We start from the raw sequence: 18069 nt of genomic DNA, 5'->3' as shown, positions 1-18069 counted from the left end.
ATTCTGGTAAATCCTGGTAAATCTCCTCTGCACCCTCTCCATAGCTTCCACATCCTTCCTGTAATGAGGTGACCATAACTGAACACAATACTCCAAGTGTGGTCTCACCAGAGATTTGAGAATTACAACATGACCTCTCAACTCTTGAACTCAATCCCACTATTAATGAAGCCCAGCATCCCATCGGCCTTATCTTTGAATATTTTGATTTTCAAAGACTCACACAAATCCAAATAAACAATACAATCTCTCTTAACAATGATATACAACATACAGAGCGTTTTCCCCCTATCCCTCTCCCCCCCATACCCTAATATAACAAAGCTTATACAAAGTAAACAAACATAAAAATAATTAACAGTAAAAATCACAGACCCTTAAAGCAACTTAAGAAAAAACCCAAATTGGAAAAAGATAAGGAACAAAATACAAGAGCATGTCATCTGCGCCACATCCCACTTCATTTATCTCAATCAGAAGGGGTATAATTATATCTGCATACCAATGTATTGCAGATAATATTGCCACACCCCAACAAATGCATCATATTTGTTCCTTAACTTATACGTGATTTTTCTCCAGGGAAATACAACTCTGCATTTCCGTATTCCATCATGTAATATTTGGGAGTCAGACTTCCACATGACTGCTATACATTTCCTGGCTACTGTCAAGGTGACCATCACAAACTGAATTTGGTGCTTGGACAGTTTAAAACACACGTCCATAGTTTTACCCAGAAGGTCCAATTCCGGATCCTATGGAAAATCCACTTTTCTAATTCTTTTTCAGAATGTCCCCCAGGTCCTTCCATAAGGATTTTACCTTTGTGCATAGCCACCTTGAATGGAGGTTCCAATCTCCACACCAAAAGCACATTTCCAAAAATTTTCGTTTCGATTTATGTAATTTTTGTGGTGTGAGGTGCAGTCAATGCAAGAAATTATCTTGCACCTACGTGAACCTGGCATTAATAACTGTTGTCATGCTGTCCTGACACAAGTCTGATCAGCACAACTTGTAGATTGTTGTGCCCAAGTACAACTCCCACCTTTTCTTTGCCTTATGTAAGCCTGGCTTCGGGTCCTTTACTTTGGAATAGGAGATACGTCATAGAAATAAACTTGCGTGTATTCCCCTTTCGAATTAGAATCTCCATGTCACTACACACAGGAAGGGCTATGAACAGTCCCAAATTATCCCTCAAGAAAGGTCTTAACTGAAGACAGCAGAAGAAAGCTTTATTTGACAAATCATACTTATTCCTCAGCTGTTCAAATGGCACGAGTTTTCCCTGTTCATAACAATCCTCGATACACCTGATCCTCTTTTGGCACAAAGTGTCCAGGATCTTATTATCCAGAATCATAGGTATTAATTTGTTCTGGGACAAGAGCTTTTTAGGCGATAACCCCACCTTTAGCCCGATACATTGATTTATTTTTTGCCATGTCTGAATTATGTTTTAATATGGGGTTATCTGTTTCCCTTGGGTATCAATTTAATATCCCACTAGAATATTAAGTCTCCTGCCATCTTTTCTCCTACCGTGCGGTCTAATTTAAGAGAGAAGGGATAAACTTTGACAAGACTGCCCCATAGTATTTTTTGAAGTCTGGTAATTTCAGACCTCCCAGTTCATAACCCCAAGTCAATTTTTCCATGGAGACCCAAGCTATCTTACCATTCTACAAGAACTTCCTGTCACATCTGTTGAGTGTCTTAAAGAAGCTCCAGGGCCATGGGATGGGCAAGGACTGAAATAAATATGGTAGTCTTGGCATCACTTTCATTTTAACACAATTAACCCTGCCTAATAATGTAATGGGCAAGGTCCTCCCTCTACCAAGGCCTTCTTCAATTTTCCAGAGCAATGGGATATATTTGGGCTTATATAAATTACATGAATCTTTATCCACTTTTATCCCCAAATATTTGATGCCCCCTTGCGGTCATTTAAATTGGCTCCCTTGTTGATATTGACTTTTTCAAGGACATGATTTTGTTCTTTGCCAGATTTACATTATATCCTGAGATCTTATCATAATCCTCCAGTGTGGTCCTCAACCTAGCCAACAAGTCCCCGTCCCCCCCCCCCCCCCACCGATCCGTCAAATATCCTAACACATTTTCAGCAAATAAATTGATTTTATGCTCTTCTTGGCCCATTCTGAACTCCTTTATATCTGGATCCTGTCGAATGGCTTCTACCAGTGGTTCAATAGCTAATATAAATAATGTTGGGGACATGGACAGCTCTGTCTACTGGACCTCCCCAGTATGAACACTGGAGACATTTCCTCATTAGTTATAATTTTTACTTGAGGCTTATGATGTAGAACCTTTTCCCAATTTATGAATGGTCCGAATCCAAATCTCTCCAACACTTTAAATAAAAAGCCCCATTCCAGTCTGTCAAAGGCCTTCTCTGCATCCAGGGCTACAGCCATGCCTGGGTCCACCCCCAACTATGCTAGATGCATTATATTAAGTAATCTGCTTATGATAACTGTTGATTGTCTCCTTTTTATAAATCCCACTTGGTCTGGATTTATTAATCTTGGTAAATATTGAGCCAACCTGTTGACCAATGCCTTTGCTATAATTTTATAATCTACATTCAATAATGAAATTGGCCTAAGGAAGGCCGGATGCAATGGGTCCCGGTCTTTTTCTGATATTACCATAATAACTGCTGTTGAGAAAGACTTCAGGAGGGTTTCCGTCTCCGCCGCCTGATCCATCACCCCCATAATATGAGGCATTAAAGATCCTTAAAGTCTTTATAAAATTCAGTGGGAACCTATCCTCCCTGGTTCACCTGCAAAATTTCCTCTTTAGAGAAAGGGACATCCAGTCTCTCTCGTTCATCCTGATCAAAACTTGGTAATATTAATACAAGCAAGAGGTCAACTATTTTTCCTGAGTCTTCCGCTGATTCTGATTTATAGAGCTCTATACAAAACTTTCTAAATGTTTCATTTATCTCTTTTGGTTTGTATGATATTTTGGTCTTCCCTTGGTTGGATCACATTAAATGTTCTTGAGACCTCTTCCACCCTTACCGGCCAAGACAAGACCTTATGGGCCTTTCCTCCAGCTCATAATACTGTTGTTTTGATTTTTTTTCTATCATGTATGTTTACATTGTACTGTATTTGAGCTTTTTATTCATTAAATTGCTGTATTTGTCCTCAGAGCCCAATCTTTGATAATCTTTTCCCAATTGGGTAATTTCCTGTTCCAAATAATTTACCTCTTTCATATACTCCTTTTTAATACTCTTGATATATCCTATTATCTGGCCACTAAAATAAGCCGCCTTCAGTGTGTCCCATAATAGGAAACTATTGGCTGTAGAGGTACAGTTCATTCCACAGAACAACTCTATCTGAGCTCTAATAAAGCTACAAAAATCTGGCTTTCCCAACAGCAGTGAATTAAAGTATCATCTATATGTTGTGGCTTGTTTATCTGTCATTACAACAGATAGAGTTAAGGGCAAATGGTCAGACAATAACTGAACCATGTACTCAGTCTCCACCATCTTCCCTCCACTAATTGGGCTGATGTCAAAATCAATTCTAGTGTAGGATTTGTGATGTCACGAGTAAAATGAATAATCCTCTCTCTTAGATATTGCCTTCTCCAGACGTCTATTAAATTAAACTCTTTCATAAAGATCAGGGTAGTTTTGGCCGCCCAGGTCCACGTTACCTTCCTTGCCAATCTGGCCAAGACCGGATCCAGACAAAAGTTCAAATCCCCTTCAATCAAAACATTCCCACACCTCTCTGCTACTTTCAAAATTAAATTTTGTATAAATTGTTCATCATCAAAATTCGGGTCATATATATTCACGTGCATCCATAATTCCAAGAATATTTGACAATGAATCATCACAAATCTCCCAGACAGGAGTGCCCCGGACCACTCTTTCCTATGAGGATGGCCACTCCCCTGGCTCTGGAGCTAAAGGAGGACGTCACCACCCAACACACCAACCCCCTTTTTAACTTTGTGTTCTTGATTTGTATCCTGTAGAAACACTATATCTGCTGGTATTCTTTTTAAGTGGGCCTAAACACTTCCTTTTCACCATCCCATTCCATTCACAAATTTGATCATCTTATCCATTACCTCAGAGCCTCTTTATCATTTTCCTTCCCTTCCTTCTTTTACCGTAATAATTATATTCAGTCCAGCTTATCCTCCGTGGATCCTTGACATAGATGACTGTGCTCCAAATAAAACTTAAACTAAAAAAACTAGAAAAACCCCATAAATGAAATAGACAAGAAAAATACCCAAATAACCCCCCTCCATTCTTCCCATCTTTCTTGACTCCCCCTTCCCCTCATGGCATCAATATCCAAGAAACTGGTACCAACTCCCCCCCCATTACTTTGGAGTGTGCTTATCACACTCATCCAACTTCTACACTATTCCTTCCCCCCTTCTTAGAGCTTCCCACATTCATTCTTTAACTTTGACATTCATATTTTTAAACAATAAAATATTCCCATCTATATTCTTATCCTTTACAATATATATATATATATATATATATACAACCAATCATTCCATTAATTTCCCCTTTTCCCCGCATGTACATTATTCTCAAGAGAATGGCAAAGTTTTTACATAACTCATTGCCTACCTAGCTTTCATACAAAAAAAATTCCCCTCCTGGCCTTATTATTTTTAAAGTTGCTGGGTGAAGGAGGGTGAACTCATTCCCTTTTTGCCTTAATCTTTTTTTACATGATCAAATTATTTCCTGCATCTTAATTGCGCCAAACTAATGTCTGGATACAAAAAGATTTTCTTTCCTCCATATTCTGTTGTCCCCTCACCCCCACGCCCCTTTGCTCCCATTGGCACTGCCTGTAAAATTTGCTCTCTGTCCTAGTAGTGAAGGCTCTTGATCAGAAGGAGCGGGGTTGTTGATCTAGACCTGGGTGGGAGGGCAAGAGCCAAGTGGGCCCTTTCAAGTTCCAGTTTACCCAAAATTTTGTCCCTTCCCAGCACTTCTGGGATCCACTTTTTGAAGAATCCCACAGGATCTCTTCGCTCCACACTTTCTTTCACTTCCCCCATCTTAATGTTATTTCTCCTACTATAGCTCCCCAGGGAGCCCATTTTTCTCCCATTCCCCTTTCCAGTCTTTCTTCCACTTTCAATTCATTTTTTTAAAAAATAATTTTGATTTTCAGACTCAAATTCAAACACACAATACAATCTCTTCCAACACTAATATAGCTTACAGAGTCCATTTTTTAAAATCTCCTCCCACCCCTTGCCCTGATACAACTAAGAATAAAGTCATAAATTATACAGATACAAAAAACACAAATACTGGTGGGGTCAACGATCCCGACAGAAACCAAGGAAAAAAACCTAGGAGAGAGAAAAAACCATCCAAGGTAACCGAATAACCAAAGGTCAGGAATAAAAAGAAAAAATGACTAACAGAACATGCCGTCTGTGCCACATCGCATTTCCTTGATCCCAATCGTTTCTGTGTTGGAACGCTTTGTTTTGGTACCCTTGTTCCAAAGGGGGATAGTCATGTCTGCAAAGCAACATACTTCAGATAAGATTGCCAAACTAATGAATGTGCCATATTTCCTCCTTAAATTGTATGTGGTTTTCTCAAGGGGGATGCAACGCTGCATTTCCATATTCTATCGTGTAATGTTTAGTTGGGAGTCGGACTTCCACATGACCACTATACATTTCCTGGATACCTGCACAAAATGAATTTGGAACTGGGACAGTTTAAAACTTATGTCCATAATGTTTCTCAGAAGGTACAATTCCAGATCCTGTGGAAAATCCACTTTTATATTTTTTTCATAATGTCCCCCAAGTCACTCTCTCAATTCTTTCTTCTGTTTCCGTCACCCTTTCCATTAAATTGTCCAATCTTTCCTTAATTACACTCTGACCCACCACCAATGATTTAATGTTTTTTTAAAAATCTGGCCAATGGCCTCCATTAAATCCCTGGTGGATGCCATCGAGCCCACTGCCTCCTTTCTTTTCTGTCTATCATCTCCTTTGTCCATATTCTTCCTCCACTTCCGCATCATCATCTTCCTCCTCCAACGTCATGCCTCCCGACCTTCCCTCCAGTCCCAACATCTCCCTGGCCGTACTACTCCCGCTGCCCACCAGGCTCAACACCTCATGTTCCCGACGCCGCACCAACCACGGCCTCCTTCCGACCCATAGATGAACTGGTAACAGGTAGGTCCTTCATCTTCTTGGCACTCCATGGCTCCTTTTCTTCCACTGTTGCCACCTTCGCCTTGGGTCACTTTTGCTGTCTATGAATCCCCTCACCACAATACACCCACCTGCCACTTGGATCATGGCTCCCCCCCCACTGTTTGCAATTATGCTTTGCAATGAAGAGACTTGAAGTCAGTAGTTTAAAAACAACCAATAACTTTATTAAAGAAATATAAATGCCATATAGCGCGGGAGAGTCTGGAGGAGCTCCTGCCCCTGCCAGCACTAGATTCAATTGACACTCATCACTGTTGATCCCACAGACACCAAAGTTCTTTCATATTTGTAGCCTGGGGTTGGCCTCCAATCACGATCAGCTTGTGTTCGATACAGCCCATCGGATGAGATGGAGGACAGTGGTACCACATCCTGAGTACTCTCATCTGCTGAGGTCTCAGGGTAAGTGTCCTCAGTTTCTACGGCTTTAACTGGAGACTGTTCCTCACGCCATGGGTTCCTTTCCAGGTAATCTGGAACAGTTACAGCAGATTTTCGTGGTCTTTGAGATGTTCTGTCCCAAGAGTAATTCTCCAGGTCAATAGATGGCAATGTAAAGGTTGAGTTGGATTGTAGTGGAGGTGGCACACATACTGGAAGGATGTGGCGTTGGTTCCTCCAGTATTCCTTCCCCTCGGATGAGACAAGGTACGATCATGGTTCTTTGCATGCTTTCACCACCATTGCAGGGCGGTCATATCCCTGCGGGGTCTGCATGCGTACAACCTGACCCTGGTGGAGTGGAGAGAGAGAGAGAGACCAGCTAGATCTATCGTAATACTGTGGCGGCGCACATCCTCATGGCAAACCAGCCCAGCTTGTATTGCCACATGGCGGAGCAGCCATGGGGAAATAGTGTTATCAGAGGTTTCTCTGTCTCCAGCATCCCTTCCAGCGCCCACCCTGGGCAGCGATTATGACATCACAATGCACCAGGTGATCGAGATCATGCTGCCCTTAAAGGGGTGCGCTGAATTTGAATAAAGACAGTCGCTAACGATCTTCGATGAGGCAACAGTGATTTCCTTCAGCTCCTGCAAGTGCCACAGTGGTGACCCCGACAGGCCCAGACGTCTATCTGGACCCAACGAATGATGGACGCAACTGAGGTGAACACAGTAGCCCTCAAACTTCCCCCCCTTCTGGCCCCAACGCCAACGGACGTGGTTCGGGCAGGTGGAGGCACAATTCAACCTCCACAACATCTCTGCCAACGCCACAAAATTTTACCATGTTGTGGGTGTGCTGGACCAGGACACGGTGGTAAGGGTGGATGACATTATTCACTGGCCACCAGCAGTGGGCAGGTATACTGCCCTCAAAAATCTACTCCTGGGGAAGTTTGGCCTCACTGCCCAGCAGCGTACTTCCAGGCTCTTACACCTGGATGGGTTGGGGGAAATCGCAGCCCCTCAACCCTCATGGATGAAATGCTGGCCCTGACAAAGGATTATGAACCGTGTTTCCTCTTCCACCAGATATTCCTTGAACAGATATCCGGCTCCATCTGTCCAAAGAGGACTTTTCCCACCCCTGCAAGGCCGCAGCCCGGGCAGATGCCCTCTAGCGCACAAAAACAGGAGAATGAGGCAGCCCTCAGCCAAGTCTCCAAGCCATGGACCCACCGTCCGCAGGATACCCCCAAGCACAAGCCGGAGGAAACCCAGTCAACATGGTGCTTTTATTACCAGCAGTGGGGAGTGAAAGCCCACAAGTGCCGCCAGCCCTGCAACTTCCAGGGAAACAGCCAGGCCAATCAACGCTATGGCTGCGACGGTTGGCCACGTGAACACCCTCCTTTACATCACTGACAAGTGCACAGGCCACCGGTTCCTGGTGGACACGGAGGGAGCTGAGCGCCCTCCCCTTTACAGCGCTGGAAACTTGCACCCGGACCCGCGGTCCAACCCTGCAGGCTGCCAATGGTTCCGCAATCAAGACCTATGGCACCCATAGGGCACAGATACTGATTGGGGATGAAAAGTTCACTTGGAGATTCGTCCTGGCCTCGGTGGGCACCGCGCTGTTAGGGGTTGACTTTCTAAGGGCTCATAGTCTGTTGGTTGACGTGAGGAGCAAGAGGCTGCTCAACATCCGCACATTTCGCTTGGTGCACCTGGGCATGGCGGACGACGACATACCCAAAATTGCCACGGTACCCACCTCCACAGACGAGTTCGCGAAGACCCTCAGTGAATTCCCTGCCATCCTGGAGCCACGCTTTGATGTTGCCTCCCCCGCCATGGAGTTTTCCATCACAGCTCCAGGAAAGGACCCCCGCTGCACGCCAGAGCTAGGCGGTTGCCACCGGAGAAGCTAAAACAGGCAAAGGAGGAATTCTCCAGGAGCTGGGCATCGTTCAGCAGTCGCACAGCGCTTGGGCGGTGCCACTGCACATGGTCCCGAAGTCATCAGGGGGTTGGAGGCCCTGCAGAGACTACAGACGGCTAAACTACGCCAGGACTCCAGACAGGCACCCGGTCCCCCATATCCAGGACTTCGCAGCCAAACTCCATGGCGCGCAGTTCTTTTCAAAAGTCAATCTGATGCGTGGATATCACCAGATCCTGGTACACACAGATGACATTGGAAAGACCGCCATTATCACCCCTCCGGATGACATTTGGGTTGAAGAATGCAGCCCAGACATTCCAGCGCCTCATGGACGCAGTGGGTAGGGATTTGGACTTTGTCTTTATCTACTAAGATGATAACCTGGTAGCCACCGCAGCCACGAAGAGCACAAGGCCCATCTGCGTACCCTGTTCGCCAGGCTGGCAGAATTCGGCCTCACAGTCAACAAGGCCAAATGCCAGTTTGGGAAACAGACATTGCAGTTCCTGGGGCACACCATCTCAGCGTCTGGAGCAGCTCCGGCACCGGAGAAAGTGGCAGCCGTCCAGCATTTTTCCAAACCCTCCTCCCTCAAGGGCCTGCAGGAACTCGTGACAATGGTAAATTTTTACCAGAGATTCATCCCCAATGCCGCCCGCATCATGCGCCCTCTTTTCGTGCTGATCGCAATGAAAGAGAAGACCCTGGACTGGTTGGAGGAAGTGGACGAGGCCTTCACTGCAACGAAACAGGCCCTGTTGGTGCACCTGCTCCCGGAAGTGCACATGGCGCTCTTGGTCAACGCTTCCACCACAACGGTTGGGGGAGGGGTGGGGGGGTGCTGGAGCAGTGGCTGGATGGGCAGTGGCACCTGCTGACCTTTTTCAGTAAGCAGTTGCGGCTGCTAGAGCTTAAATACAGAGCAGTTGACCGGGAGCTCGTGGCACTGTACCTGGCCATCTGCCACTTCTGATATTTCTTGGAGAGCAGAACTTTCACCGTTTTTACCGATCACAAACCCCTCACCCAAGCACTGGCTATGGCCAAGGACCCATGGTCATCCAGGCAACAGCGCCACCTGTCCTACATGTCTGAATTCACAACAGACATCCAGCACAGGGCGGGTAAGGACAATGTGGTCACGGCGGATGCACTCTTCTGACTGGCCATCAGCACGCTAGCTCCCGGCCTCGACTACGTGCAACTAGCGCAGGCTCAGCAGCACGATCCTGAAACTCAAACTCTCCGGACCACCATCTCAGGTCTCCAGCTCGAGGATGTCCAGCTTCCTGACTCCGCCCAGCTGCTGCTCTGCGACACCTCCACCGGCTCACCGCACCCAGTAGTCCCACAGGAGTGGAGGGCAAGGGTTGTCAGCTCTATCCATGATCTCGCCCACCCCTTGCTTGTATAATGCAAAACTACACATCAGCACTGGATGAATAGACACTTAACATTAATTGGCTACTCCAAATTGATGCTACCAAATCCGTAATGTCTAAGTATTCAATTAAAGGTATGTCTACTAATCTTAGAAATTGTAAAAGGAAGAGCAGCTCCAAATAAAGCTAATGAATACCTCTGTACAGATTTCACTTCCAAATCTGTAACATGAGGGGGAACTTCTTTACTCAGAGAGTGGTAGCCGTGTGGAATGAGCTTCCGGGAGAAATAGTGGCGGCGGAGTCAATTGTATTATTTAAGAAAAGGTTGGACAGGTATATGGATGAGAAGAAGATGGAGGGTTATGGGCATTGTGCAGGGAGGTGGGACTAGAAAGGGGTGTTTGGTTCGGTGCAGACTAGAAGGGCCTAATGGCCTGTTTCCGTGCTGTAATTGTTATGTTATGTTATGTTAGTTTAGGTAGATGGCAAAAGAATCAACCTGAGTTGATCGGCATGCAAGGGAGAATAAATGGGCAACAGGACTGATGGGAATCTCTCCAGAGTTCACACAAAATCAATGGGCCACACAGCCCATTCCTACTTCATAATGTAAATAAAGAATTTCCATCAAATTCAATTTCCTATTCCTAGTTTCTCTGAGTACAGTCGTAGGTTGAAATGATTGCCATTTTTGACACAAGATCAACAGCAAACAATATCTTTCACCTGTCACCCCAACTCTGTATCTGATTCATCACATCTGGTTCTGAAACCTTCATTCATATAGTTTAGACTAGTTCTACCCTCCAGAAAATTATCATCCAAAATTCTGCTGCCTGCATCTTTTCATCTTTAATCTCCAGCCCCCAGTCTCAAATATCTGCCATCTGAGTTCTGTCTTCTAAAGTATTACCATACCATCACTGAAGGCTGTACATTAGTGATATGCTTTCAGCTCCAAATGAAAAAGATAGTGGAAATGTAGACATTAACTGTGCAAAATGATAGTAAATTATTTTTCCCCTCAGATTGGAGGCAATACTCAATTTTGTCTCTCATAGATTAAAAAGCAAAAGTAATAACTGTTTCTGGGAAACAGAATTCAGTGTGCAACTTAAGGGAGTACATAAACTAGCCTCAGAAATATGGCAAACAGCAAGCAATATCATCAGACTTCATAAGAGCAAGTTTGTTACTTCCCTGTGACACAGGAGATAAAATGCAATTCAAATAAGTGTGAAGCGATGCATTTTGGTCAAAAGAACAGAACTTAAATTTGGTGTAGAAATAAAATTCTAAATATTCAAGAGATAGCTGAAAAAGTTGGAACAGCCATAAAAATAAAAAGGATTCTAGGCTTGCTCAACAGGCATACAAAGCTGGAGTATTTTTTACCAGTTCTGGGCACTGCAAAAGGAAAGCCAAGGCTTTGAAAAAAGTGCAGATAATACCAGACATGAGGGAGTTTCATGACTTCGAACAGGCCAATTCCAGATAGGCCTTTTGGCCTATAATGACTACATAGATCAAAAATACAAAATTACACTAATCCATGTGTCTACACATAAGTCATCTTTCCATTCCTTGGAGGTTCATACATCTGTAATTGGCTCTTGAAACATCACTATTATAATTGCTTCCAAACCCCCTTCTCTCCCCACTCCCACATACAAGCATTCTCTAAGCACTTGCCATTATGTGTGGTGGGGGGGGGGGGGGGGAGGACGGTGTTGGGAAGTAGACTTGCCTCCTGCATTTCCTTTAATCCTCCCACCTGTCACCTTGATGTTCTACAGTATTTGACATTTCCAACATGGGAATAAAGACCACCTACCCCTTCTGTACCACGCATAATTTTAGAAACTTCAGTCAAGTTACTTCTCAGTTCCGAGCCTTCACAGAAAACAGTTCCAAGTTTGTCCAACCTCTTTTAAAGGGTATATTCTTATCCAGGCAACATTCTGCTGAATCTCTTCCACATCATCTCCAAAGCCTCCACATCCTTCATATATTGCAGGAACAAGAAGTGCACACAATACTCTAAATGTGCCCGAACCAGTTTTATACACCTGGAACTTGCTGAATTTTATACTCAATGCCCTATTACCATATTTACCACTTTCATGGAGCTATGAATGACTACCCCAAGATCCTTCTGTACATCAGTGTCCCCAAGGATCCTCCATTTACTACATTCTTTCCTCTTGCATTTGATCTCAAAGTGCACACAACACACCAATCAGGATTAAATTCTATCTGCCATTTCTTGACACATATCATGCTGTATCCTTTGATAATATTCTTTAGAATTCACAACTCTACAAAGTTATGTGTAATTTGCAAATTTACTCAATCAAGAATCTACATTTTCATTCAAATCATTTGTAAGCATGCAGGTTGTTCTGTTTTGCTCCCATTGCAGGTGTAGTAAAGCACATGACAATTTTAGATAAGCAAAAATCATGTAGAAGGCCCATTAATTACCTTTCTTCATTCAGTTTTAAATAATGTTTTACACCAATGCAAAACACAAAAGTGCTGGAGAAACTCAAAGGTAACCAATGTTTTGGACCTCAACCCTTCATTAGGAATCTAAAAAAAGTTCAGAGTTACATCACATACAACCCTGAGATTCTTTTTCCTATGGGTCAGACAGAATTTCCACTCATCGGCTCAGCAAAAGACACATACACTGTACAAAAAATGAACTGTAAACAAACTCACAGCAATATAGAAAAAAAAATTCAGTAATAAATCATGTCCAAAGTAAGATGCCTTAAATGAGTCTCTGAATTTGTTTTGGGGTCTGATGGCAGAGGGGTAGCAACTGTTCCTGAACCTGGTGCTGCGAGTCTTGTGTAACCTCTACCTCTTTCCCGATGGCAGCAGCGAGAACAAAGCATGTCCAGGGTGGTGTGAATCCTTCATGATTGCTGCTGCTCTCTGACAGCAAGAGTTCCACATAGATTTTCTCGATGGTGGGGAGGGAGTTTTGCCTGTGATGTACTGGGCTGTGCCCACTATCTTGACAGGGCTTTCTGCTCAGAGGTATTGGTAGCCCCATACCAGGCCGTGATGCAGTCAGTCAGCACACTTTCCACAACACATCTGTAGAAGTTTACCAAACCTCTGCAAACTCCTGAATAAAAAAGTGAAAGGGAAGAGGATAGGAAATGAGGGAGGAAGGGGAAGGAGGCACAAGCCAACAGGTAAGAGGTAATTACTGGAGAGGGTAGAAGGGAAATAAGTTGAGAAGACATTGGGGAGAGGATAAATCTGAGAAAGAAGGGGTAGGGAGCTGGAGGTAAAAAGAGAGAGATAGGGAAAGAGAGATCAGGGAGGATGTTAACAGAAATTGGAGAAGTTGGCATTAATGCTGTCTAGTTGGAGGCTGTGAAGACAAAATACAAGAGGTTGTTCCTAATGTTTGCAACTAACCTCGATTTGGCAGTATGAGGCCATGGACAGCTAGGTTAGTGTGGCAATGGACAGATAGGACAAAGTAGAATTGCACATTCTCCCTCATCACTACTGGGGGCCTGAAACAGTTCCTCCAAGTGAAGTGTTGCTTCAAATGAAATATTAGTTACTTTTCAACTAATTCTGTGGATGCTGCATGGCCTGCTGAGTTTCTCCAGTGCTTTTGTGTATTGCACATGACCCCAGCATCTGCAGATTTTCTTGTTTAATGCTCCAAAAGCATTCAAGTTTGGGAAACTTATCAAAAACAGCAGTACTACTTGGTTATACAAAACATACAGCGAACAGGAAATAGCACACTGGATTTATTTTTCAAGACACCTCATTTCCCATTCAATTTGTGCTTTGTGAATTATCCACTGTGAACCAGCACTTGCTCCTAATTGTTCCTTTGCTCATTAAGGAACCTCTCAAACAGAGGGACAATAGCAAAATATACACTGGCTTGAGATTAGCTTTAAACAAGCTCCATTCCCTCCACAATCTAACATCCTGTGTCAATTAAAACTACAATAGTAACCACTGCTGCAAGGGAAATGCCTCCCCCAGTCTCCTGCATGATAGACAAATCTACAGAACAACCCCAAAAACCGGGTTAGCAGGAAAGTTCAGTGTTTGTCCAAACAGCTTGTGAGTGACCACACAAATCTGACAAAACAAAGAGCTTGATCACAGTAGAAACAGATTGAAGAAAATAATGTTTGTTCCTTGTTCCAAGCTTCTCCCCATCTCGACAGAGACGTAATGCACTTTGGAGATCATCATCAATCAACTAGGATCTCAGCTGTGTTCAAATAGTAAATATTTTAAACATAACCAGATAGTTAATCCTTAGATAATTTTTGCCATTTCCTCCCCCAACCCCCAAAGAAATAAATATTTTATTTCTTTAAAATGTTCAGATTTTAGTTAATGAAGGTGTCTGTGTGACAAAAGGACAAATATAACATGAGAAGCTTCCAATCTCAGTTTAACAGGAAACAAAAGATGCAAAGGGAATGTACTCAAAATGGTTCAGCACAGACGAGAAGGTCTGAAGGGGCCTGTTTCTATGATGTAACATTCTATCATACAATATTTGTAGAATTTCTGCAGAAATTTTTGAATTCCACACAAGTGTCAAATCATCTCGTTTTGAAAAATTTATTGTATCATTGGGCTGCTGCCGCACTCATGAATATGGAAAAAATAGGCAAGTTGCTTTGGATGGTAGGGGAGGGAGGCCCCCCCAGCAGATGATTTTAAATAACCCTCACCAAAATGCACAAGGATTTCATTAAGATTTTTGTGCCATTAAATTGCATTGTGCTGTTGTTCAGGAGAACAGTTGCAAAGGGGGTTGACTCACTGTGCAGTAATGGGAAGTTGGAAACTTGCAAACTCAGTTTTTCACATTATAGCAAGCACAATGAAAAGAGTTCTTCAAACAGTCTAACAGGTCATTCCTAATAGATATACACAGCCATGTAAAGAGCAAATTTACAGAATATAAAATTTCAATAAGATCAAATAGCGCCAAGGGCAACATAACACCATAGCAAGGTTCATTTAGAAGCCTGCAAGGCATGTTACGACTGCAAGGAAGAAGTAGTCCTCAAGACTGTGAGCACTTTCATATTCTTGAGCCTTCTCACTAATGGAAGGCAGGAGAATTAATGTCCATGGTGTGAGGTCCTTCAATATGTTGGCTGCCCTTCTCAGAATGCAGTAGAGGATGATGGAAAGGATTTGTGTCTAAGCTGCATTCACTACCTTCTATAGCTTCTTCTTAAGCAGAACCGCTCCCATACCACACTGCGATACATCCAGCAATTTAGCTTTTGATGGTGCCCTTAAAGGGCTCAGGCCCGAAACATCAGCAATATATCTTTATCTCCTATGGATGCCACAAGACCGGCTGAGTTCCTCCAGCATTTCTGTGTGTTTTTACTACAATTATAGCATCTGTATCATTCCATGTTTCACCAGAAGATAGAAGCAAGAGAATGCCTTGAGAGAATCCTGGGCATAGATACTGAAGCGCATGCTAAAATAGAGCTTGGGGAAGGAATCCAATTGGATACAAATGCTCTGCACTGAAAGCAGAGGCACAATTAAAATTAATGGGTGAAAAATAGAAAGCTTGACTGGATTTAGACAAGGCTGCTCCTTTGTAATGCACAAATATGCTGGAGAAACGCAGATCATGCCACATTCAGGGAAAGAAAAAGAAAATTATGAAGGTCTCAGCCCAAAACCTTTACTTCGTATAGATGCTGCATAACCTGCTAAGTTTCTCCAGCACATTTGTGCATTGCACTAGACCCCAAAATCTGCAGAATTTCTTGTTTCATGCTCTCTCCTTTGATATGTTTGTGTGTTGCATTGACGTTTTTGGCCTGAGCCCTGCAACAAGGTATGATGAATATGTAGGCAGATGGCTGAATAAAATGGCAGGGTGAGGGACAATGGTGGAACACAGGTCCACAGGCTCTCAAGGTATAGATGAATATGAATATGGGAGGGAGGGTGTTAAGAGGACAGTGGAGGGAGGGGAGGAAGAGAAAGAACTGGGGGACCTGTGGGCATCTGGGCTGGGGGTGTGGGGGGGAAGGAAAAGAGGTGAGGTTTTAGAGCCAAGGTGTGGGTGGGGGGAAAGGAGGGTAGAAAGAAAGGGGCAGATAAAGTAGCAGATGGGGAGCGTTGAGGGGATAGGGAAGAGTAAAAAGTGGTGGCGGGGCAGGAGAAATGAACCTGTGGGATTCAGCAGTGGAGGTATCCAAGGTGCCAACTTGGGTCATGCCAAGGTTGTTGTGGGAACCGACGAGGGATTTGTCATTTACGCTAGAACAGGGGTGGTCACAACCAGAGCAAGCAGCTGTGTATACAGAGGCCCCAGGGGCTCTGGTGTGCAGGAGCCAGAACTGGGTGAGCTGTGAAAGTTTCAGGATTAACAGTCTCCATGCAGCCGGTGTCGATTCAGCCTCAATATCAAGAGGCAACTTGATCAACTGATATGATCTGCTTTCCGTGGTTGTTCAGGATTAGCCCTTACCTGCTCAACAGAAGAGACTAGTGTCATTTTCATCCAGGGATCAAAGATGGATCATGTCTACATGGCACAAAATTCTAATCTGAGGGAGAAAGTATGACCAAGCGCTCTCATCTGACGGACGGACGTTTTTGAACACAAAAGCTCATTGTCAGGGGGCGTGGCAAGATGGCGTAAGGATCAGACGTGCCTTCCAGTCCTCTCCTGACTCTATCTTATTGTTTTGTCTAGAAATGCCCGTTAAAATTCTTTAAAAGTTTAGATAATTTCAGTGCTGTTAATTTAACTTATGATGGTACAATTGGTGGAAAAGAGCAAAAAAAAAATGATAACAGATCATCAAAAAACTACATTTTCCAAAAGTTCAAGTTTTGGAGCCTACCTACAGGAAAGACACCGGGACTCAGCGTGAAATGGATCCCAGGAGAGAGGTACAGTGTTCGGATGTAGAGCTCTATGTTACATCGGTAGAGCCCCCTAAAGAGGGCGCCAAACAGCCTTTAGAACAAAGAGTTACTCAAAGGCATTTGTCAACTGTAGAGGTGGCGCTGCAAACTGCATCTCTTGAGATACAAGAACCTATACAACTTGATGTACTGGGAGAATTTAATACATTATGGACTGGGGAAAACCCCGGCCAGTGTCCTCCAGTCATTGCTGGAGAGGCTGTGGCTGGGGTTTCCACATGCAGTCATACTACAAGGAAGGCAACCAGAATGAAGGAAGGAATAGAAAATCTTTTGGAGAAGAAGCAGGAATCTGTTGAGCCAAAATCTCTTCCAATTGAAAAGATTTTTGTGAATCTTGAATCTAAATTATCTTATACAATGCAGGGATTATTCAAGATTATGACTGAACTTGGTACTAGGTTTAATACTTTGGTGAAAATACATTCTCAACAGATGGCTGAGTTTGGAGCTTTTAAGCTTGAAGTGAGAGATAAATTTAATTCGTGTAAAGAAGATATAGACGAAATACGGGATCAAGTTTTTGATGTGACCAAAATGGTCGAAGACTTAAAAACTCAAAATAAAAATTTGGTGAAAAAGATTGATTATTTGGAAAACCAATCCAGACGGAACAATATAAAGATTATTGGTTTGCCGGAAGGAATGGAGGGACCAGACCCAAGAAAATTTTTTACTGAATGGATTCCACAGGTTCTGGGTCAAGAACATTTCCCGGAAGGTATAATACTGGAACGTGCTCACAGAACCTTGCGTAGAAGACCTATTTCAGGTCAAAGTCCAAGACCTGTTTTGGTTCGTTGCTTGAATTATTACGACAGAGAAATAATTTTACGAGTGGCTATTAGAAATGCACAACAGAGAAAATCACCCTTGATGATTCAAAATAATCGAGTTTTCTTCTATGCGGATTTGAGTCAAGAAGTTATGTTCCAACGACGGGAATTCAATCCTGCTAAAGAGTTGTTGTGGAAGAAAGGTTATAAGGCAACCTTTAGATATCCAGCTGTTTTGAAGGTTTTCCAAGATGGTTGCCAACCAAAGTTCTTTGATTCTCCAAAGGAAGCTATAGCATTTG

General features: G+C 43.4%; 1 protein-coding gene across 2 annotated transcripts in view; it reads right to left on the bottom strand.

Annotated features, from left to right (window-relative positions):
- LOC138737212 (inactive tyrosine-protein kinase 7-like) overlaps positions 1 to 18069 on the bottom strand; it is a 315556-nt gene that overhangs the window by 182552 nt on the left and 114935 nt on the right. Inside the window, exon 2 of one of the 2 annotated variants that reach the window (XM_069887883.1) lies at positions 5474 to 5575. The exons of the other annotated variant lie outside the window; for it this stretch is intronic. Within the exon in view, the coding sequence (XP_069743984.1) occupies positions 5474 to 5575 (102 nt within the window). The remainder of the gene's footprint in view (positions 1 to 5473; positions 5576 to 18069) is intronic. 2 annotated transcript variants of the gene reach the window in all.

The sequence above is a fragment of the Narcine bancroftii genome, chromosome 6 (assembly GCF_036971445.1).
Source record: "Narcine bancroftii isolate sNarBan1 chromosome 6, sNarBan1.hap1, whole genome shotgun sequence".
In the NCBI taxonomy this organism is placed as follows: domain Eukaryota; kingdom Metazoa; phylum Chordata; class Chondrichthyes; order Torpediniformes; family Narcinidae; genus Narcine; species Narcine bancroftii.
The sequence above is the reverse complement of the archived record's forward strand: the minus strand, read 5'-3'. Positions and strand labels throughout refer to the sequence as shown.